The following is a 23,540-nucleotide window of genomic DNA, read 5'->3' as shown; positions in this document are numbered from 1 at the left end:
TCACAAATGGCATTCTGCTACAGGACAGATTTGTTTTCAGTGTGTACAGATATGGAAGGATATCATTGTGTGGTGTTGTGCACAGAAAGTAAATACTCTGTGTGTTACTGCATACAGTACAGATCAAGCCCACCAGCCTTCCTTCCTGAAACAAGATCCCCACCTGCCTCTCATGTTCACCTTTCACCCAACCAATCCCCTATGCGCTCACCCTCACCATACCAATGTCACATTCACAGATGCGCAAGCCCACCATTGTCTCAGTGCTAATCCTATACTCTCCCATACTCGGCCCTCATTTTACCAGTAGGCCATGCTTCTGCTTCCCCAATCTTTATACTCAAACCCTACCCTCATAGCTTCTGAGTGGTCCCAAATCATGCCTGCTGCTAGCCCTACTGCTCACTTGAACATACAAATCCCAGTATGTATCGTGTAAAACCAGCACTGGCTGAATATGACATGGGGCAGCTTGACTGCCAAGAATCGTTTAATTCTCCAGTACAGCACTTTCCTTGCACCAATCTCCCATTCTCAGTTCTTAGCCAACCAGTCTTCCATGCTTGAAACCCATTCCCCCCCCACCCCAAGTACAATTGTACAGCCTTCCGAGTGCAAATCCTCACTCTACCATTCCTCTGTGCTTAACATTCGCCTTTGTCACCCAAACTCATCCTTCATCCAAGTAGTACCCTATGGCCCTTGTCCACAATCAAATATCATCCCACCAGCCTCTAATTCTCAGCTTGCGACCAACACTTAACCGTGCACAGTCCCAAACCTAATGGTCCCCCATGTCAATACCCACTTCCAGGACCCTCCATAATTCAACCACATCGTATCAGTCTTTAGAAGTGTCCTGTCCACTCACCTCTAGTTTCTTTATGGGCCACTCTAAAGATCTCATCTACGTTCTATGACTATGCACCTTGGAATACAGCAAGCCCCTTTTGAAAAGACAACCACGTCAACCTGACTCCTCTTATAAACCCAGCTCACTGCATCCTGCTAAATTACCCAAACCTCTCTCATGGTTCAGCTCCTCTGTCTGCTGGCTGTCTACCCCTCCACCCCCACGTCACATCTCTGCAAAGTTCTATGTTTCCTCATTCATCACAGCAGTACATCCTATCGCTGCGCTGCCAGGCTCTTCTCGTGCTCGTTTGCACTTTATTATGACCTGCAACTGTGATTGCCTCCTGCATCCCATCTCCTAGTCACCTAACTTTTGCCGCTTTCATCTCAATACCTCTGCCCACCACTCGCCATTCTGCTACCTCACGTCTGATTCTACCTCTGTGCCCTTGCCACCCCTCTCCATCAACCTCTGTATGCTCCCTGACAGCTTTCTTCATAAGACGCCCTCATTTTTCCCAACCACCTTTTCTCCAACAGACTGCCTCACTCATGCACTTAACCTCTAAAATACCCACAGTCATCCATTTATCCGTAAAACTAGTGCTGAAATTGGAATAAATGTGCTGCTTCTAGCCAGGATGTGAGTCTATGGCTCTTTCTACGTTTAATCTCCATGTGGAGTCTTCTGAAGCACTAGCTGCTCAGTGCTGCTAGTGCGGTTTGCAACACATTTGAGTTTGTTGGGTTTTGCATTGCTGCCGTGTTTAAAAACTAGGCCTTTTGCCCCTACATTTAGGAAAGTCGAATTTAATTCTGCATTATGGTAACTGTGGTACTGTTAACTGTGTCTCATTAGGCTCTCTCCCCCTCTCCAGGTTCCCCAACCCTGGGAGTCTCTTGTACTGCTCAGTGAACCTGTTGGCCCCTTCTGTGTGTTCCCTACTGTGGAAACCCCCACTCCTCTGCCCTCCCCCCATGACACTTGTGCTGCCTGGGCTGAGCGGTGCAGGGCTCTCCCTCCTCACTCTTCGCTCCATCCTCCTACTTCCTCCTCACACCCACTATGGTGCTGTCTGTTTCCCCTATCTTCTCCAATTGCTACTCTATCTCCTATCCTATCCCTCTCACTAAGTCGGGAAGGAAGTGGTTCAAGAGGGACATCGGGTCTCCAACCTAGCCCTCCCTATCTCTTATACCTACATCAGTGCTTCCTCCAGACAGACTCATCAACGTCCTCTTTGTCGTTCCCTCACCTGACCTATGAACTGTAAGGAACTGATGGTGGCAAAAGTAAAGACTGACACAAGTGATCACAGTTCAAGGGTGTTTACTGAACTTTACAATGGGTGAGATAAATGCCTAATCTAAACGTAAATCTAAGATGGGAGCATGCTACGGCCATCAAATAATAAGGCAGCCCCAGTGGCATCTTGTCAAATAAAAAGCGCCTATACTTAAAAAAAAAAACAGATTGCCAATACTTACTACTAAATTACAAAAAGAGGGAGGGATAATGTTCACCAGAAAAGAAAGAAGTGTTCATCAAATGAGAAGTCAGGATGGTATGGCTGGGTCTCCCTTCCCCATGTTTTAATCACGGGACAAGGCGGTTCTTCTGAGCACAGCACAAGGTGGGCCTCGTCAGCACAAGGTTCAAAGTTCCAGTTCCACAATATCAAAACCTTCAGAGGCTAAGTCTCTTTTCTGATAGTCTCTTGCCTTAGATGGCCCGCTGATTCACAACGACAAACAAACAAAAGTTCCTTTGATGGTTTGGCACATGAGCAATTGCTCTTCGCCCCTAGGATCTCCCTCTGCCGGGCTCGGATCAGCCTTGCAATTTGGGCATCCCACCCTCGGGTTCACTATGGCCTTTCAAATGCAGCTTGTAATTTTTTAGAGTTGTAATGTCCTTTTGAACAACTTCTCCTCCGGGTTCACTCTTGTCCTATACACAGTTCAACTTGCTTTATCACAGTACGGGATTCACTCTCGTTGGCTCTCCCCTTGGCATTCCTCCGTCGGGTTCATATAGCCGCTTTAACTAACTGTTCACAGTTTACTCTGTCTTATCTCAACCTGTCAACTTGGTCCTCCCTCCGTTGGGCTCACTATGACCTTTCTTTAACACAGTTCATGAATGACTCCTTTTCATCAGAAAGCAGGGTTTTCTTTCTCCTAGATTTCTTTCGGCATCCTTCTGTCTGGTTCACACGTGCCTCATTTAGCAGTGCACAATCGTATCTGAAGGTGGTGTTCCCTTCCCCTAGCTTTCCTCTGACAACAGGTCAGAGACTTTTGATTGTATAAGTGATTTGATGTAGCCCTAATAGGACCATTCCGACGCCTCACGCCACCCCTTCCTAGGGTCTTCTGGTTCTTGTAGTTTCAAAACAGGTCCTGGTCAGAGTCTTTTGAATGAGCACCCACGTGGCACTGGACCTCTCCGCACCTGGACCTCAACTGGGCTTTCTTTAATGTTCAAACACACACACAAGTTCTTTCTCGTTCAAATTCCTTGCGTTCAAAATGTTGCTACTTGCAACCTTGGGCTCAACACAGTTTGGCTTTCTATCAGCGTCCTCCTGACTCACCGGCTGTGCTGAACCCGTTGCTTTCTTTGATCTTTGGAGTCAAGGATAGTACCATGGTAGCCAGATTGCCTCTCTGCCTGTGTCATCAATGAGGGAGGCCCCGTGTACCGTTGACATCTGCTGCTCCACACGCCAGCTGTAACTCCTGGTCTCCTGATTTCCCTTTCGGAGGCTTCGCGAGTTTTAGTTGCGAAGAACAAGGGTAACCCCCCCCACCCTCTCGTCCTTCCAGGCCTTGCCGCCTTTCTTCTCTGTTTGGACTGCCTTTTTGGTGTAACTGTCTCCTCGTGCGTTCGGCCTTGCTCCAAGTGTGCTTTCCTGCTCAGCTTTTTAACCCTGTGGGGGAAGGTAAAGGGCCGTCAGGTGTGCGTGGTTACTGTCAAGTGCCTGACTCTGCATGACCAGTGTGCCGTGTGCTAGGACATGTCGGGTAAACAGCTCTGGTGGTATTCTGTTGTCTGTTACCGTGTAAGAAAGTGTTCATGTGGGAAAAGGGGGGAGGAGGTAGAGCTTCTAAATATCCTACAGGTTAGGATGGGGAAAAGGTGTTACAGGGACGGGGATACTGTGTCTCAACCCTCAGTGTCCCACTTCCACTCCCCGAAGACCCCTCGCCCAGGTCATCCTCCCCCACTGGTCCACCCCCAGGACTGGATCCAATAGCGATGACCGTGTCCTGGCCACCTGGTCGACAGATCCCTGGGGACTACTAAGTGAGACACCTTCCGGTTTCTCACATGACCCTTCCTATGGCGTTGGCAATTTCTCCTTCGCTCCCACGAATGGTGGCACTTGGTGAGAGGCCCTCTTGGCCTCCTTCCCCTCCTCCAAGATGATCATTTATGTCTATTTGAATGGCACCGTCTTGGTCCAGGGCCTTGAGCCCAATCGCCTCCTTTTTGATAGGTGTTTTCCGCGGCTTATCAACTTCCTTCGCCTGCTGCTCCTCCTAGCACCTCTCGGGCTCCCCTGCCACCTCCTTCCTACTCTCTGGCCAATATGCCACCTCCTCTGACCACTCTCGCGCCCCACCACCTCCTCCACTGTGTGTACCTCAAGCTTGTACCCCACCCAGGAAGTCTTTCAAATCTGGCAACCTGCTCCATGTCGCTACTCTTTACTCTCGCTCTGCTGTCAAACACTCCTCTGACATCTACCACCTCTCGAACAACTTTACCTGGATGTCCTTGCTCTCACCGAGACATGGTTCACGGCCAGCTCTGTCACAAGTTTTGACACTCTCCTCCCTGATGGCTACAAGAGCCTCTCAGACACCTGCACCAACCAGGTGGGAGGAGTAGCTCTGATCTTTCCAGAGTGGATCCCTGCTTCTGTCATTTCTATGCAGGCCTTCTCCTCCTTTGAATGGTTGCATGTGTTAATATCCTCGCAAAAATATCACCATATGAGAATATCGTCATATTTTTGCAGCAATATTCCGTGGAACCTGCGGGGGACATCCCCACAACCCCATAATTTTTCTAATGGAGCGGAGGACACCCCCGCAATCCCCACTAATATCGCCTATGGCCTTACCTCACGACCATATGTATATGGTGATACTATTGGTGGGGATAATATTACCTGATACCCTTTGAATGCCTAGTCTGCAGGCTCTTTATCTCTCCCGGCCGCTCTCCAACGGTGGCCACCTGGCCAGGTTGCCCTATTCCTCCGTGGGCTGACCTCTCCTCTCCTTGCCTCTACCTTTCAACTTCCCCTCCTCTGAGACCTCATCATCCACCTGAATGCTTCTAATCCCTCCTCTGGGCTCTTCCGCTATATATATATCTATATCTCTCTCTCTCTCAGGATGTTCTCATCTCCTCAGGCGGCCTCCTCTCACCACTCCTCCCACTTGGACTGACCACCTTCTGCTCTCCTCTCACCTGAAACTCTGTCCCTCAGACAAAGTCCACCCTAGCACTACCACCTACCTTCTCGCTCATTCGGACCATAAAGCGTTCATCAGTGGAGGCCTTTACCGCTACCTTTTCCGCTCCTGTGGCTGACTCACTCTGACAAAGCCCTCTATAACCTGCAACTTTCTATCTCCAGCACTCTGGACATCCTTGCCCATGTCATGAGAATCCGCCTGAAGCCTACCTCCAAGTGCAACTCTTGGTATTACTCAAACCTCGCCACCCTGAAACACAAGTGCAGGGTGGCTGAGAGGAAGTGGAGGTCTTCAAGCATATCCTCTGGCAAACTGGCCTGCCACCTGCTCCAAAGGCAATACAGACCCTCGGCCCTGTCCAAGAAGAGAGTCCACATCCAAGCCCGCATCTCTGGGGCCTCTAACAACATGGCCGAACTCTTTAAAATCTGCAAGGAGCTGGCCATTCCTGCTGCAGTCTCCACCTCTCCTCTTCCCTCTCAGGCTCTCTGTACGGCTCTGGCTGCTCACGTCACCACTAAAACTTAGGACATCCTGTCCTCGCTCTCCTCTTTCTCTCCTCCTACATCTCTTTGCCCCCCCTTCTGGCAACCTCTCTTTCCTCCTTGACAACGGCTGACGAGGTCTCTAGACCAGTCTGATCTATGAAATTGTCATCCAAACAGGTGCTCTGCTGCTCCTCTAGAACCATCAAGGACCACCTTGACACCCTCGCTCCAGTCTTGGCCAATTTCTGCAATCACTCTTTTGCCACTGGATCCTTCCTCTCTCTCTCTTCAAGCACTCGTTGTGCACCCCCTCCTCAAAAAGTCTTCTGCCGATCCTACCTGTCTGGCAAACTATTGCCAAATATCCATCACTCCTTTCCTGGGCAAACTCCTTGAACAGCTGCCTATCTCCGAGCTTACTCTCCATACTGATTCTGTTGGTGGTCTTCATAACCATGAGTCTGGCTTCAGAGCAGCCAGAGGCACGGAGACGGCTCTCCTGAAATCTGTGAAGATCCGCTCTCTAAACTTGATTCCAGCCTCCCTTCTGGCCTCATCCTCCTTGACCTTTCCCCTGCCTTTGACACTGTCAACCATGCCAGGCTGATCAATCGACTCTGTGAGAACCTGGGCATCACGGATCAGGCCTTGGAGTGGTTGACCTCCTTCCTCTTGGACCGACCCTCCCAGGTTCAACTTAGGTCCTTTCTCTCCACCACCTCCCTCTCCACATGTGGTGTCCCCCAGGGCTCTAACCTCTTTCCCTGGCTTTTTAATGTCTACTTTCTCCTCTAACTTCCAGTGTTATGCGGGTGACACCCAGCTCTCTTTAAGGCTCCTCTCAGCCTCCTCTTCTCTCTCGCTCATTCCTGACTGTTTATATCCGTGATTCAGGCTTGGTGTGCCTCCAACGATCTCTGCCTTAATGCCAGTAAGACAGAGATCCTTCTCATTGGGACCCCTGCTCCCACTTTCCCCCCTTTCACTCTGGTTGCCCTCCTTGGGCCCTCTTCCTTCCTCTTCCTGTGAGGCAAAAAACCTTGGTGTTGTATTCAAATCCACTCTCTCCTTTGCCTGCACATCTTGGTCGGACCTTGTCAAGAAGTCCCACTACCAGCTGCACCTCCTCAGAGGTATTCTTTTCTCACTTTCCCCCAGAAGCTCACGGTCTCCACGGCCCTGGTTCTCTCCAGGCTGGACTACTGCAACAGCCTCTTTCTGCCTTCCTCTACTTTCCGCCCTCTGAAACTAATACAGAACAGGACTGCAAGATTTATCCTTGGCATCAAGCCCAGGAACTGTATCTCTACAGCCATGAAATCTCTCCACTGTTTCCCAGTGGCTGCAAGGATCAAGTTCAAGACCCTCTGCATCATCCACAAGGCTTTCTTGGGCAGGGCCCACACTACATCCAACTTTCTTCCAAAATACCTTCCTTCTCGAGCCCTTCGCTCAACTACCTCCAACTCTCTGAGGGTCTGATGCTTCGCTAAGCAGAGAGTGGGGGTAGATCTTTCTTCTGCAGGAGCCTCCCTCTGGAATGGCCTCTCTGCCCCTCACAAACTTGAGCTGAACCACCTGAAGTTCCAGAAGCAGTTCAAGAATTTCCTATTCTCCTCTGCTTTCTCTCTCTTTCTCTCTCTCCCTCCCCTGCAGACCAACCTACCTGTCTGACGCACCGACTGGTTGCCTGGCTACTCTCTGAGCACAACGGGTACCAGGCTTCTACATGATCAGTCACTCTTGCACTGCCATTTATTTTACACACTTCTAGTTCAACACATAAATCACAATTATTAAAGCAAGTTAAAATAGTCAAGAAAAGCATACACAACTCCCTATTTAAATTATAGAGAAGTTTGAGCAAGAGTGAAAACTGAGCAAAATGGCACTCTAGTAATTTCTCAGAAGGGAGGGAAAGAACAAGTTATACAGAGTTAACCTCTTAAACACTCTAGCAACACTTCCCCAGTGGATTGTGAACAAGTTAGGCAAGGTAACACTTTAGCAATATTCATACATAGGTGAAAACCGAGCAAATTGGCACTTCAACAATACTTAAGAGGGAAGGAAGAGTGGTTATATGAGTTCTTGGTGCACCAACACAGTTGAGGGTAAAAAGCAATCTAGTGAAGGCAGTTGTAACAGATTTAGCCAAAGTCAATAGGCCTGTGCCAGAGTTAATGGTACAGAGCAATGTGCCCAGGATCAAAGTGTTCTAGTAGCTGCAGTCAAGTCTTTGGTTTAACGATTCAAAAGGAGGGTGCAGAAGGTAAAAGATAATGTTAGTCGATAGGGGCGGCCAACCCAGGAGGTAGGTAAAGGATTTCAAACACCTTTAGCAGTACCCCGCGGAACGGGAGGCCTGGTGGAACAATGTACCTGAAAAAGTGAAAGCGACACCTGCGGTGGCGGTGGTTCCTAGCAGTTCCTGCAGTTCGTGTTGTCCAGCAGAAGAAGAGAGGCTCTCGACGTGGAGGAAGGTTCGAGTTACTGCACTGCCCAGGAAAGAAGCCAGCCACGGTGATGCCGAAACGGATTAAAAGGTACACTCCTTTAAATCGCGGTCATGGTGGATGGGTGCCTGGCTATTCGGTCTCCAAGTGCAGGACAGTGGCGATTCGACCTGGTGATTCCAGGTCCTGGAAGGCGATTGCCAAACTGGTTGGCCCCACCAGCTCAAGGGAAGAAGGCTCTTGCAGATGAAGATCTTCTCTCGTCGTGTGGAGAAACGTGGTGAGACACTGCAGCAGGGCTTCACTGGTGCTTCAGTTGTTGCAGATGTCTTTGGCTTCTCTCTTCTTTGGCTTTAGTTCCAGTGGCGACGTCTTGTCGTCCAGTCCTCAGGACCCTGCTTTTATGCAGCAAGACCCCCATTCATACAGCCTAGCTTTCACTCACACAGTGGGGTGGCTCTCCCGGCGGGAGAACCCCCCAACCTATCAGGGCATAGTGCGACTTGGGTTGCATAGGCAACCCTGTCCAGGGTGCCTATTCCCCCTCCCACACATCCTGTCTACCCCCAGACTCAGTGGCGCTGAGAGGAGGGCTTCTGTGCAGAAGCCCGCTAAAAGGACAATCAAAGGATCCCCAACCTGGGTTAGGACTATAGAGAAAGACACGAGAAAGAAATTAAATCAAAGTTCTGGCAATAAAAACCTACCGGAGTAAAGTTAATATAAAAATAAACCGGCGGTATGTTAGAGGTTGTCAGTAAAAGTGGTAGCCTCGAACAATGGGAAAATCCCATAGGAAAATATATGCGGTCGAATATTTATGGTAGAAACCACTGCCACCAGCCAGAAACTTTTGAGAGAGGGACTTTACGGTACCCCCTCAAATGAACACTAGGGAAAAACTATTAACCCTTTCCAGTACTTCCATTATTATTACTATTAAGATGTGTTGTACTGGTTTTGTTCATAAAGATTGACTAGTAAAGTCAAAGTGGACTTTACATGCCCTGGGAGACAGTAGTCAGTCCCAGGGTATGGAGTCTATGTTTGGGGGTCGCTATGACACCCCTGTGGTACCTATGAGGGTGAGAAAAACCCCATAGACCAGAGGCACACAAGACAGGCTAAAACACACACTAGCAATTCTGTCTAAGAGTGGGAAAAAAGGGTCTCACTCTTAGCACGCGAAGAAAATAAACCCTTCAAATCCAGCAAAGCTGCTGGGGGACTCTGTAGGTAAGGGAAATTAGCCATAGAACAGAATTCTCCCTAACATTTTGCACTAGCCCAATAAACCTAGCCCTTGCCTGCTCTGCACCACCTGCCCGCACCTCTCCTTGCCGTTTTACAATGAATTCTGTGGAATTGTGCCCTCCGTTTGTGAGCCCTGGAGGGCCGTGACTCCGGGAATGAGTGCACTGCTTCTGTACCAGTTGCTGCCTTTCTGTACTCTATAGTATTGTGTGATGTGACCAGCACTGTATCTAGTATGTATTACTGTGCACAGTAATGGAAGGGTGGCCTCTCCCCTCCACCTATCCCTCCCTCGCTGGCCCCACGGGGCATGGGTGGGTGGACTCAGAGACGTTTTTATCTGAGGGCAAAAGGGCCACTTGCCCAGGGCCCCCACCTTCGAGGGCTCCCCCCGCAAGGCTGCCTGATCGGAAGAAGTGAGATTCCATTGTTCACCAGTCTTAAATAGCACAGGTCAGGATATTTTATGGGGTGCTGCTGAGGCTCTAAACCCGTTGCCTTTCTGTTTTGGCAAGAACATTCTGCCTTGATCAATTCATCCTGTATTGCTTTCTGTGTTCACTGTGGAATACATAGTTTGTGGGTTCCTTACGGCACAACTCTGTAGCATTCTTTCCTTCATGTGGGAATTATGTTGATCATGTGCAATTGGCAACAGTGAAATGCATATTGATAAATTGAGTGCCACAATGGTTCAGAAATTAGCTCAGTGTGTTAAGCACTTATTGCAGAGATATGTGTTCCCATGCAAGATTAGACTAGCACATTCCTCTAAGGCTGGCTGAGCCTTTCCTATGTCTGAAGTTTATTGCTTATGTACTTGGTTTTACAGAACATCATCTGCTAGTATCAGCAATGTACCTGCACCAGATAGGGGTTGCTATAAAAACGAACATATCATCCGTATGGTGAAGGTTTAGAAATTGGTTTGTTCAGATGGGGTGTTGTAAAACCTAGGCCATCACCTCCAATGAGGAGAATAAATGGTTAGTCCAAGAGGTGAATAAGTATCCAAAATCAAGACTATGGAACAAAAGCGTTCATGCTTCTATCGTGGATCCTGGTCAAACCATCTAATATATTTTACATTACTGTGCTGTCTAGTCTAAGGTTTGCCTTCTTGCATGCTGCTGGTATCGTTTAGCCCATTAATTGAACAATCTTCTTATGTAGGCCATTTGGGTAGAAGGGTTGGTAAACAGAAGAGAGCAGACCAGATGTTGCAGGCCTCAGGCAAGCATAGTTTAAGGTCTGCTTGTTTGACACCAAAAATGGTTTGCTTTTTGGTAAAAGTCAAAGGTTTTTATGCACGTTTATAAATGAAAATGTCACAAGCCATTGTTTTGGAAGTATTTAAAGCTTTAAAATTCAGAAGACCAACCCAGATTAAATTTGTTAAATCACATGCTGGTACTTATATACTTCCCTTGGTGATGGAGAGAATGAATCTAGAACCATTCCCATTTTGCATAACACCCTTCTATAATATTTTGTTAAAAAATGGTCATGTTTGGTAATGTGATTTGTGTACTTTCCAAGTCCGTTTTTATAAAATTAGATTGTTTTAGTTCATGGTAAGAACTGGAAACGAAAGTGTTCAAATGCAGAAATTGTAGAGTTGGCAAAAATCCCAGCTTCACCCCCTTCAGACCGTAACCAATGTGTGATCCTGGGTATCTCCTTTAATCTTATATTGCCAGTCCCTAAACCTTTCAAACTTGTCAGCCCTTCAGAGTGATTTCCTTCTCATGGTATGATCTTCATAAAAGCCTTATTTATGGTTTGTTTTACTGGCTATAGGATTTCTTCCACATTAATGGCGAGCATATTTATATCGCACACCACAGGCATTTGTTCCTTTGCTATCTAATGGCGACACTATCTGAGAACCATATCCCACTTCTATCTGTCTGTCTGGATAAAGCCACCTTCCTGCTAGCTTCTAATTGGCATCCACTATCCATGCTGTGCTATGTGTAGAATTGGTGTCCTCTATCCATGCATGAGCACTTTTGCATTCTATGAGGCAGCACATTTGAGTTTGCTGTCTATTCTGGGTTACATGTACCTTTTACATATAGTCCTGCATTAATACTACAGGATGCATACCTTCTTGAATGTTATTTATAAAATTGATCCTGTATACTCTAGAACAGTACCTTCTCCGTAGACTGCTAACGTTGGCCTTCAAATGCTACTTGTTTATCATTCTGATTAGAGCAAGAATGAAGAGGGCAAGGGGACTTAAAGGGAGTAAACGTATAGGTTGTGAGCGCGGCGGGTGGGAGGGGGGTTGCAAACAGTATTCTTGATCCCTTAATTCCATTGGTTTGGTGGAGGGGGGAGCCTGAAGATGTCCGTGCCCAGGGCCCCGAAAGTGCTTAAGATGGCCCACGGTGGACTCTGAACCCTCCCTCCCTCCCTTCCTTTGTGAGCCCTGGAGGGCCTGGACTCTAGGAATGAGTGCACTGCTTCTGTACCAGCTGTTGCCTTTCTGTACTCTATAGTATTGTGTGATGTGACCAGCACTGTATCTAGTAAGTATTACTGTGCACAGTGACGGAAGGGAAGGGTGGCGTCTCCTCTCTCCCTGGCCCCACGGGGCCTGGCTGGGTGGACTCTGAACCCTCCCTCTCTCCCTTCCTTTGTGAGCCCTGGAGGGCCTGGACTCTGGGAATGAGTGCACTGCTTCTCTACCAGCTGCTGCCTTTCTGTACTCTATAGTATTGTGTGCTGTGACCAGCACTGTATCTAGTATGTATTACTGTGCACAGTGACGGAAGGGAAGGGTGGCGTCTCCTCTCTCCTTGGCCCCACCGGGCCTGGCTGGGTGGACTCTGACCACCACCCCCCCTTCCTTGTGTGACCTTTGCTCCCTCTCCTTGACTCTTTCCTCTCTCTCTCCCTTGTTCCTGATAGGATTCGCCGGTGCTCCCAGTTGGGGAATTCTCGGAGCAGTTCCTGCACTTCATCACTCAGTGGTAAGCCTTGCGCTCGCTCTAGAACGGATCCGTTCCATTGGCTGTGCCTCGTCTCCCTGCGAGGCACGAGGGACTCTGGGAAAGCGAAAGGAACACTTGTACATTCTCCAAGTGTTATTTACACACGAGAGCCCCGCACTGCCGCAGACGCAGCTCCACGTGTGCTGGGATGAGTGCTTCCGTTTCTCTTGCATACATCCCTTCCTCCCGCGGGTTGCTCATCTCCGGAAATCGATCCAGGCGCAGCCATGGAGGCGGCAAATGTTGGGAATACTGCTGCAGAGGGGCAGACCCTCACCCCAGATCTTAAGCCCACCACATACAAACGTAACCTCAACTCACACCTCACACTGCACCACTTCTTCAAAAGAATCGCGTGCCGCTTGAGAGAAATGTACGATGAAACTATTGCACTAGAGTGCAGCGAGGGAGAAGTGGCATCAAACACTGTTTGAAGGTGGTGTTTGGGTATTTGCCCAACCATTGACTGCCTATAGTCGTGCTAATCCCTATGCCCATTCGCACACAGTTTCTGCTCCTTCCCTCCCAAAACACCTCCTCATGGGAACTCTTTCAACTGGCTTTAATCAAGCCTTTCCATCAAACTGTGCTCGAAGTGCCTGCCAGTGTTTTTTCAAAGCTGTCTGTGGCAGGGAAGTACAGAGGACAAGGCACAACAGGTATGGCCAAGCATGGCACCTCACGTTTATTCAACAGTGGAAAACATTGCGTAATCCTAAAACCAAAACAGCAGTAGGTTCCATGGGACCTAGAACTCTCCGCACATGCACACTCACTACATTACTACACAGTCTTATGACAGTTAATGATTTAATTAGATTTGTAAACCCAAATAAAAATGTCAACCTGGTCTGCCTTTAGCCACTGGATTTATAAACACTGTGTCTCCTTCACTGAAGTCCTGTTAAAAACAAGCATTGGCAAAAGCAAATGTTTTGGCTTGTTCAGGAGTATTAGGCATTTGCCACGTACCTCTATGTGATGCCCAGGCACTCGCACCATTTTGGGCCTGCTACTATCAATGACCAGTTAACACGACTAAAGTGCATTTCCCATGCCTACTTAAACACCCAAATTGTTGGCTTGCCAATGCTTGTTTAACTATAGCGTCGATTTGTGAGCAATCAAAAATTGTAATTAATGTGTCTTACCAAGGTGAAATGTTAGCGCAAACATTTTTTTTCGTTTATCTTTTATAAATGGTTAATCTGATCTACAGTGTCACTGATATGACAATATATATCTCTGTATATATGTTTCTGAGGCGTGTGGATCTGCTTAGATCACATCCTTTGCATAGTCCGACATCTAGCAGTAGTCACAGAGTGTTACAAGATTTGTTTTCAAAACTCGAAAAACTGACGTCGGCAGGACGTTTAGTAATACTATCCCTAGTGTGGCTTGTACTGTGCCCATGGTCCTTCACGCGTCAAGGTCCCTCCGATTGTTTCTTTCCGCCATTGTGGTCACTCGCAAATTGTGGAGTTACTTTCTAGGCTGATGCCTTTGACTAGTTTAAAGTTTATTCATAGACTTCTCTTTCTTTCTTGTCTGATTTTGCCACAGCGTCATCGAACTGCTCGACGGCCTTTGATGGACAACTCCTTCGTCGACGACTTGACTGAATCGATGACCAGACGTGGCCTTCATGGACCTCTTTGGGCTTCAGCTCTTACAGTAGAGAGAAGGGGGCAGGTCTTTCATACCGACTTCTTTTCGAGAATGCAGATTATGCCACCCCTTTTCCCTTCCTAACTGCCCTTTCCATTTATAATGCACAAAACGCATTTTAAATTTTGCCCTACCAGCCATAAAAAATTCCTGTGGAAAGACACACACCGAGTGTGTAATTACTGTCTCCCTAGGGATCACCGCGAAAAGCTTTGCAAGTCCTGCAAACCTTTCTGCTCAAACTCTCAAAGATCGTTGCACCAAGCGCTGGGCCTCAACGCAATGCAGGCAGAAGCCTCCATCGATGTGACGGAGGACTCCAGCAAGGGCAGTATCAGTGTCCTTGGGAACGCCGAAGGTGACCGGGGTTCGTCGGAAACCCCATGTACGGGCCCCTGACTCCAATAAGCAGGCCAGCGGTTCTGTGACATAGACAACACCCAGGCCATAGCACACACATGTCCAAGAACATGAAGCACATAGCCCTCGGCCGACACTTGACATAATCGTCGAGCATCTAGGCCCACGTGGTGTCTGCAGAAAAAGCCTCTAGATCTTTTTCTGTCCTCTGGGCCATCGCTTATGCTTTTGCCTCACGACAAGTCCCCTAAACGGCCCCCAAAGTCAGTTCGGACACCGCGCACATAAAGGCCTTTCTTTTGCACGGCTGAAAAATAGGCGGCGAAAACGGCATATCGGCGTCTCCTAAACATACGCTGAAAATGCAAGAACTAATTAAAAAACACGTCGCTGCAAAATCCTCGAGGCCTTTGTCCGCCAAAAGCACTCAAGTTATGGATTATTCCTCCCCTGTAGACAGACTCTCAGGGGCTGTGCATCACAAGGACCGGACACCCTCCCAACACCCCCCCCCCTACTATTTCAGGCTTCCCACTCTCATTTGACTATACCCCTGAACAATTTAACAGAATTATAAAGAAAATGCCATGCTTTGTTGACTTCATAGACGAGCATCCAGAAGAACTAACGTCCCTTAGACGCCTCACACCCAGTGGCTGCAAAACATCAACCCCCTGCCAAAAAACCTCTTTGTGATCAACAGACAAGCACTTATGCCATAGGCCACCGGCCTCCACCTACCAAGACCCCTCTCAGGACATGTATGGTGTGGATCTCTCTAGGTCACAAGACCCCGGCTCTCAAGGGGCCCTATACATTCAGGACCAATACTACAATGACATCCAGTCGCCTGACCACCAAGATCAGCCTGTAGTAGAGTCTCCTGTAGATAATCCACTCCAATGCAATGAACCGCTGCCGAAGGCTGCCCAACATTTCAGTATTGGCATCCACGAGGCACAAGAAGACAAGGACTTTGTGGAGGATATTCTTGGCGACAGGAAGTCTGCCACTCAGTTTATCCCACTGTTACAGTCTATACAAAGACTTCTACAGCCCTCCTTACTTGCACCTAAACTCACAAGGGCGGTTAAATCTAGAATCGAAAAATTATTCAGGCCAGCACCCACCAACGCCCCGAATGTTAGGGGTCATCTTATACCGGATTCAATGGTCGTCAGCACTACCAGAAAGAGGGCTAGCACTCCTCTGGCGTCGGTTGAAGCTCCGCCAGCCAAAGAAAGTAAATAAAATCTCCCGTTTTGTAAGGAAGGTTGCCTCCTCAGCTGCATATCAAGCTAGAATTGCAAATAACACTAAACTCATAGCTAGTTATGGCTGCCACAAGTGGGATGACTTTGTGCTAAAATCGAATCTAGATGTCAGCATGTTTGAGCATCCTGACTGCATTTCTACAATACAAATGTACGGAATGTTAGCTCACTGTACTCCCCAGTCATTAGTGTTTTAGGCCTTTTGCACTAAAATCGAATCTAGATGTCGGCACATCCTGGTCACTGCATTCTTACTATACAAATGTACTGAACTTTCACACATGTTAGTGTGTCAGTGAATCTTAGCGTCTCCAATTACCGACTTTAGCCACAAGCCCTTGTGTAAAATCGAACCTAGATCACAGCAAATAGCACCCCTTAGACATAATACAGAACGTATTTGCTACCAAAACAAAAAATACCTAGACGCCAGCACACAGCATGCTCCTGGCATAGACTGAAAATGTCCCCTACCTGCCTCATTAAAGTTACCCAGACCCTAATACTCATCACCGCTATATTTAGTATAATGGCCTTTACTATCAAAACCAGCCCTCCTAAGGACAGAAACTTGAGACTCGGGTCCAGATTGCCTAGCATCTACGAACCTGTAAGAAACCACCGGAATAATGCCAATAGACGCACCAATACCCAAGCAATCCACCTATACCGGCGCTCAAACCTCTACTAAAATTTGCACAACTCTAGATACCTTACCACCTAAAACTTGTCAAACAACCAAACTTAATAGCTCTTTAACGCTAATAGGATCCCTCATTAACACAAGATCAGTGGTAGACCACGCCACAGAAATTGCAGACATCCTAAATAATGACAACTTGGACCTATTGGCCATAACTGAGACTTGGCTTCACGAGGCTGCAGGACCAACACTAATGCTAGCAGTGCCCGATAGATACCAAATTCTCAGAGCTGACAGGCCAAATGCCAGAGGCGGTGGACTAGCCATCATCTACAAATCTACCCATCCCATTAGACCTGCCACGTCAGTCTCCTACTCATCCTGTGAAATACTTACAGCCAAAATGTCGCTTTCTAATAATCGCACGCTCTCAATCCACTTGATATACAGACCCCCTGGGCCACTAGGCACCTTCGAAGACGATCTAACTAGCCTTATAGCCAACAACACCAAAGACCATTCCCAAACCCTACTGTTGGGAGACTTTAATCTCTGCTTTAATGAAACTGACAATAAACTTGCAGAGTCAGTTGCAGCCCTGCTAAAGGACCACAGTCTTGATCAAAAGGTCCTCTCCCCTACCCACTTCAAAGCAAGGACCCTCAACTGTGTAACTGAACTGAATTGTGTAATAAGGATGCATACACTGCAGGTGAGTGAAGATCCTTTATTGGTAACCAGTAGTCAGCCTACACAGCACCTCTTCACTACAGCTTCTAACGGCCCTTAATGGAATCTCCCCTCTGAACAGAAGTAAACATGACATCAGCGAAAGAGTGGAATCCTACGAGGTAGAATTCCACTCAAGAGCAAAAGACACTTTACAACACTTCGCCCCCCCTTTACCCACAACTGACGGCAAAACAACTACACACACACAGCTACGCATGCTACCACAACACACAACAGCCAACACAGACATTCAACACAACACATAATGAGACCCAAAATGCAGCTAGAGGAGGGAAAGAAAGATAAGGACCAGAACAAGGACCTTAATGTACCTATGAACTAGAAAAGTGCTAACGAACTTTGGCACCCAAAACATAATCATTGTACTTAGAGGGAACCTTCCTTACCCTGACAGGATGAGCATGACCCTGGACAGAGACAGACGGCCCAGTAAGGGAGGACGCCTCCTCATCACGTTCACACACCGGAACAAGAGCAATTTCACAATTGTGAGAAGGGGCCAGCATAGGAGGCACCTTATCAGCAGCCTCCCCATATGTAGAAGGGCATGGCAAGGGACACTCGACCATCGCCCCAGCATCGCCTGCAGCGCAATCAGGCACCCCCACGCATCACCAGCAGAATCCACTTTGACCTTGTCCACCACAACCACACGCCTGAGACTCCATCTGGAGCCATCTTCAAGCTTGACGTAACCACGACCACACTTGACAACTAAACGTGGTTTCATATACTTGCTAAGTCCCTTCGCTGCAAACGTGGGATTCTTAATCTGGACCCTAATCACCCACCTTGACTGGCAAGGGCTTCCTGCAGGCCAGTTGTTCCTGCAGAAACTGCTGTTGCCTGCACCATACTCGATCTAAGACTTCTTGCATATCCACTTGTGATTGAACCCCACCACCCAGGGCAGGAACTCTCAATTTGGAGCCAGGTTTCCTCCCTCGCATCAACTCGAAGGGAGAATGACCAGTGTAAACGGAAGGAGTAAGCCTGTATGCTTTCAGTGACTCTGACACCACTCTCCCCCAGGGAAGACCATTGGCAAGGGCCAACTGAACCGCACCCTTGACAAAACGATTCATGCGTTCTACCAGGCCATTAGCCTGTGGGTTATACAATGCAACCCTATGATGACGTATACCAAGATCATGCAAAAACTTTTGCATGCACTCCGACCCAAACTGGGCTCCATTATCGGTCACCAGCCCCGCAGGCATGCCTTCCCTGCCGAACACCGCAGAGAGGAACTCCACCACTTTCTGGGCAGTAACAGTAGCCAAAGCTGTGGCTTCAACCCATCAGGACATGTAATCCACCCAGACCACAATAAATCTTAGACCCCCCCCAATTAATCTATGTGGCCCTTTATGTCAAGCACCACCTTGGACCACACTTCACGGGGCACTTCCACAGGATAAATGGGTTGGGGAGTTGGAACTTTGCTCTTGTCACCAATGGAGCAGGCCACACAATCCTTCACCACATCCTCCACATCAGCGTCCATTCGGGGCGACTAATATTCTTCTCTGAGCCTCCTCTTGGTCATGGACCTTCCTACATGCCCCTCGTGGGCCAAATCAATGAGCTTCCCCCTAAGGGAACAAGGAGGAACTGACCTCAGGCCCCTGGCCACACCCCATGGACCTACAGACAATTCCTCCCATACGTGACCATACAATTTGGATAACGCAGTACCAACATCCCCACTGCTGAGCGCAGTCTTTATTTCCATCAATTTAGGATCAGCAGAACATTCTGCACTCCATTCCAACTCCGACACAGCCGGCACCACAGTCGCAACCAAGGTGCAATCATCCCCCACTACATCCCGGACTACATCAACATAATCAGACCTCGGAAACCGCGACAGGCAATCTGCTACCGCGTTCCTCGCTCCCGGGACATATTCAACCTTGAAATTGAACTCCGCCATATCAGCCATCCACCTCATAATCCTTGAAGACGCATGGGACAAGCCCTTGGTCGTCAAGATGTGCACCAAAGGTTTGTGGTCAGTGCGCAAGGTGTATTCAATTCCCCACAGGAAGGTCCTAAAGTATTTAGAGGCCCACACAGCCGCCAGTGCCTCTCTCTCTATGACAGCGTACCTGCCTTCAGCCTCTCTGAGCACTCTGGATGCGAAGGCGATGGGCCGAAAATCGCCCTCCACCCTCTGCTCCAAGACAGCACCTATGCCATACTCACTCGCATCCACAGTGAGATATGTTTTCCTGGCCGGTAAAAAGGAACCCAAGGACAAGCCTTGCTCAATCTCCTTCTTCAACCTGAGAAATTCCGTTTGGCACTGGTCTGACTATGCAAAATGCACAACCTTCTTCAGCAACGACCTCATGCCAACAGTCTTGTCGGCATACGACGGGACAAATCTGCTGTAGTACTCTGCGAGACCCATGAAGGATCTCAACTGATCTTTGTTTACTGGGGCCGGTGCATCCTTCAACGCTTTTACCAACTCTGCCCTGGGATGAATACCTTGGGCATCTAACGAATGTCCCAAATAAGTCACACTGGGAACGCCCACTTTGCACTTGCTAAGTTTGAGGGTGAGACCACAATCCCTCAAGACACACATCACCTCAAGAACCCTCACATCATGTTCAGCTCGCAACTTACCTCATACTAAGATGTCATCTTGGAAACATTCTACACCCCGAATGCCCCCAAAAGGTTTCTGCATCGTCCTCTGGAACACCGTAGCTGCGGAGGCCAAGCCAAAGGGCATCCTACAAAAACGGAAGGCGCCAAAAGGGGTGACAAAGGATGTAAGCGGGGGAGATCCCACATGCAGATCTATCTGATATGCAGAAAAAAGATAAAAAGTAGAAAAACGGGAAGCCCCCGACACCCGGGAAAGCATCTCATTGATGTTGGGCAGGGGGTGTCTGTCAACCCAAATACTTGAGTTTAGATCTCTAAGATCTACGCACATCCTCATTCCTCCATCACCCTTGCGTGCCAATACTACCGGGGTCAACCATTCTGAACACTCTACTTCCTCTATGACCCCAGACTCCTTGCGTTTGTGCAACTCTTCCTTTAAGGCATCACGAGCCATGATCAGAACTCTTCTGACTTTGTGTACAACAGGCACGGAACCTTTCTTGAGAACTATCTTGTGTGCAAAACCCTTTAATTTGCCCAACTTTGAAGTAAAAACTGAGGGAAACTTGCTCTGCAAAACTTCCGCTGTGATTCCCACAGGCAACATGGCACAGTCATTCCCTTCACATACACTCATCACAGGGACAGGTTTCCCCGGTCTAATTTACAGCTCCGGGGCAGCTTGTTCGTCCCAACCCAGTACGGGGTCACCTTTATGAGCCACATACAACTTACCCCTAGTCATTCTGCCTTCAAGCTCTATGTCAACCCATTCAAACCCTAAAACCTGGATGGGCACACGCCCATAGGCACACAGGTTTATAACAGAAGAAGAGAGCTCAGACACCTTCTTGTGGAACTTGGACTCATATAGTTCAGGGGATATCATAGTGTATGGAGAACCTGTGTCCACCATCATCTCTAACGGAACGCCATTGACCATGAGTATTGCCCAAGCTCTCTTCTTGCAGTTCCCCACACCCAACAATGTCCCTTCAGGCACACCTCCTTCACCCTTGTAGGAACAACCCATGTAGCCCACTATCGTCACATCATCATCATTCACATCCAGCATCTTCACAGACTCCTTAGCGGAGGCAACACCCCTGCACATGTGGCCATAATGTCCCTTGGCTTTGCATTTCCTACAGTCCACATTGGTAGCAGGACATTCCTTAGCACCCGCTGCATGCCCTCGCCAACCACATCGCCTGCACTGTTCCTTTGACAGGGGATCACCGCATGTACAGTTTCCCCTTTATCAGCCATTTCCCTCACACTCTTCCTAGATTCTTCAATTGCGCGGGGTATCTCTATGACTTTTTCTAGGGGTGGGTCTTTTTCAATCCATAGTCTCTCCCTGACACGTACATCACACGTGCGCATCATTACTTGGTCACGGATGTACTCATCGACAGTCCCAGTGAACTTGCAAGTTGCAATCAAAGTGCGTAAGGCAGTCACATAAGCATCTATACCCTCACTGGAACCTTGAGCCTTTGAAAAGAAATGGTACCTCTCAAGAACAACATTGGCTCTCTTGCCAAACCGCGCTTCCAACTTGCCCAAAGCCGTCTCATAAGCGAGCACCACTGGTGGTACTACATCACCACCCTCACTGCCTTCTGCCTGGGCAGCGGGGGTAGCGTGCACATTGGGGCCGGGTAGGTGCCTGAACAACCTGAAGCCCTCAGTTCCCAAGCAATTGAGCAATGCCACCTCCTTATCATCCGTGAATTTGGCACCACCCGCGGCTCTGAGGTACATTTTGAAGGTATCCACCCACAAGTCCCACACAATAGGCGGCTCCCCCTGGCCCCCAGCCCCGCTCGCGCTGGAAAACAGGGATCCATTCCCCTCTCACCTGCAGTCCGAGGAGGCACCGCGCTCAACCCTGGCTGGGGAGCGCAGGCTGGAAGTACATTGGCTGTCCTGGTGCTGACATGCGCGGAGGGCCTCCCTTCCATGGGACAACAGGCGCTGCAGCCTACGGACGAACTGGCAGGGGCTGGGAATGCTGCTGCTCCCCGCTGATTCCGGGCGGTACTCGACGCGGACAGCGTTGGCGGGAGTGCTCGCCGCCACACGGCCCCTGCTCCTCCTCTGGAGCAGGCACTCTCCCAAGGGCGAAAAGAGGAATGTAGGCAACTGCTGGCGGCTGCAAAGGCAACGTGGGTCAGAGGCTGGTTACTCTCGTCGCCAGTGTAATAAGGATGCATACACTGCAGGTGAGTGAAGATCCTTTATTGGTAACCAGCCTGAGCCAGCAGTAGTCAGCCTACACAGCACCTCTTCACTACAGCTTCTAACGGCCCTTAATGGAATCTCCCCTTTGAACAGAAGTAAACATGACATCAGAGAAAGAGTGGAATCCTACCAGGTAGAATTCCACTCAAGAGCAAAAGACACTTTACAACAAATTGCAACATCAGTATCACCGATATTGCGTCACAAACATGGACTGATCATTATCCAATAGCTTTCTCCGCCACACTAGATCTCCTTAAAATCCAAAATCAACCATGTTCCCCCTCTCCTGACCAGAAGCAAGAAGGATATAACTGCTGAAAATATTATCCCTCTCCTCCTTCCAGCCATATCTGGATTGGAAAGCAACAACCCTGACGCCCTAGTAAATACTTTCAATGATGCTATGATCAAAGCACTAGACGCAATTGCTCCAATCAAACTGCGCAAGCTAAACGGGAAGCCCACCTAAATGCCTGGTTTACGCCTCACCTCAAATCTCTAAGATTACAAAAAAGAAAGCTCCAATCCACCTGGTGCCACTCACCCACTGAAAACAACAAAAATAACCTAACTGAATTTGCCAAATTTTACAAAAAAAGAAATAATCAAAACCAAGAAGAACACCTTTAATGACAGGATCGCGAAAGCTAACTCTAATACTAAAGAGCTATTCGCCATCCACCGTGAACTGGAATCCCCTATTCAACCAATAGACAATGCCCCTAAAAACAAAGTATGGTGCACCAACATACAAAACGCCCTTTCTAACAAAATCTCCTCGCTTCAATGCAAAATTGCAACAAAAAAAGGCCACACTGTCACCCTTGGACCAACAAATACCCCAACCTCAGGAGAATTAGACTACCACACCCTTCAGATTCAAGACTATCTCCATAATCGACACAGAAAAAAATACTTTCCCTCAAACTGCAAGGGCGACTCCTGCCCAGCACAAATAATAAAGGACGCAGCTAGGGACCTAGCTCCCTTCATCTCCAAGCTCATAAACTCCTCCTTTAAATCCAACACGGTACCCACCAACCTCAAAGAATCATGGGTCCTCCCACTACTGAAAAAACAAACCTTGGACCCCTCTATCCCCACTAACTACAGACCAATCACCACTGTGCCATTTCTACTTAAAATCCTAGACAGAGCTGCCTATATACAAATCCAGGATTACTTGGAAGCTAACCACCTGCTTGGCTCACGGCAATCTGGCTTCCGCCCACTCCATGGCACGGAAACAGCTCTGCTAGACCTAAAGACACAAATTGAGGAACTAAAGGATAATGGAAAAAACAGCCTTGCTCCTCCTACTGGATTTGTCGGCAGCTTTCGACTTGGTGGACCATGCAGTCTTATGCAACCACCTCAAATCTGCCGCCAACTTCACCGGAGATGCCATAGCCTGG

The 23,540-nt window shown here is 48.4% G+C and overlaps 1 protein-coding gene across 6 annotated transcripts in view; it reads left to right on the top strand.

The window, feature by feature from the left end:
• MAP2K5 (mitogen-activated protein kinase kinase 5) overlaps positions 1-23,540 on the top strand; it is a 1,998,137-nt gene that overhangs the window by 1,563,625 nt on the left and 410,972 nt on the right. For 4 of the 6 annotated variants that reach the window (XM_069625127.1, XM_069625125.1, XM_069625124.1 and 1 more), the window contains one exon: positions 12,467-12,528. The exons of the other annotated variants lie outside the window; for them this stretch is intronic. In XM_069625127.1, the coding sequence (XP_069481228.1) occupies positions 12,467-12,528 (62 nt within the window). The remainder of the gene's footprint in view (positions 1-12,466; positions 12,529-23,540) is intronic. 6 annotated transcript variants of the gene reach the window in all.

This window comes from Ambystoma mexicanum, chromosome 11, assembly GCF_040938575.1.
Source record: "Ambystoma mexicanum isolate Mex_15411 chromosome 11, UKY_AmexF1_1, whole genome shotgun sequence".
NCBI classification, from domain to species: Eukaryota; Metazoa; Chordata; class Amphibia; order Caudata; family Ambystomatidae; genus Ambystoma; species Ambystoma mexicanum.
This window is presented reverse-complemented; position numbering and strand designations above follow the sequence as displayed.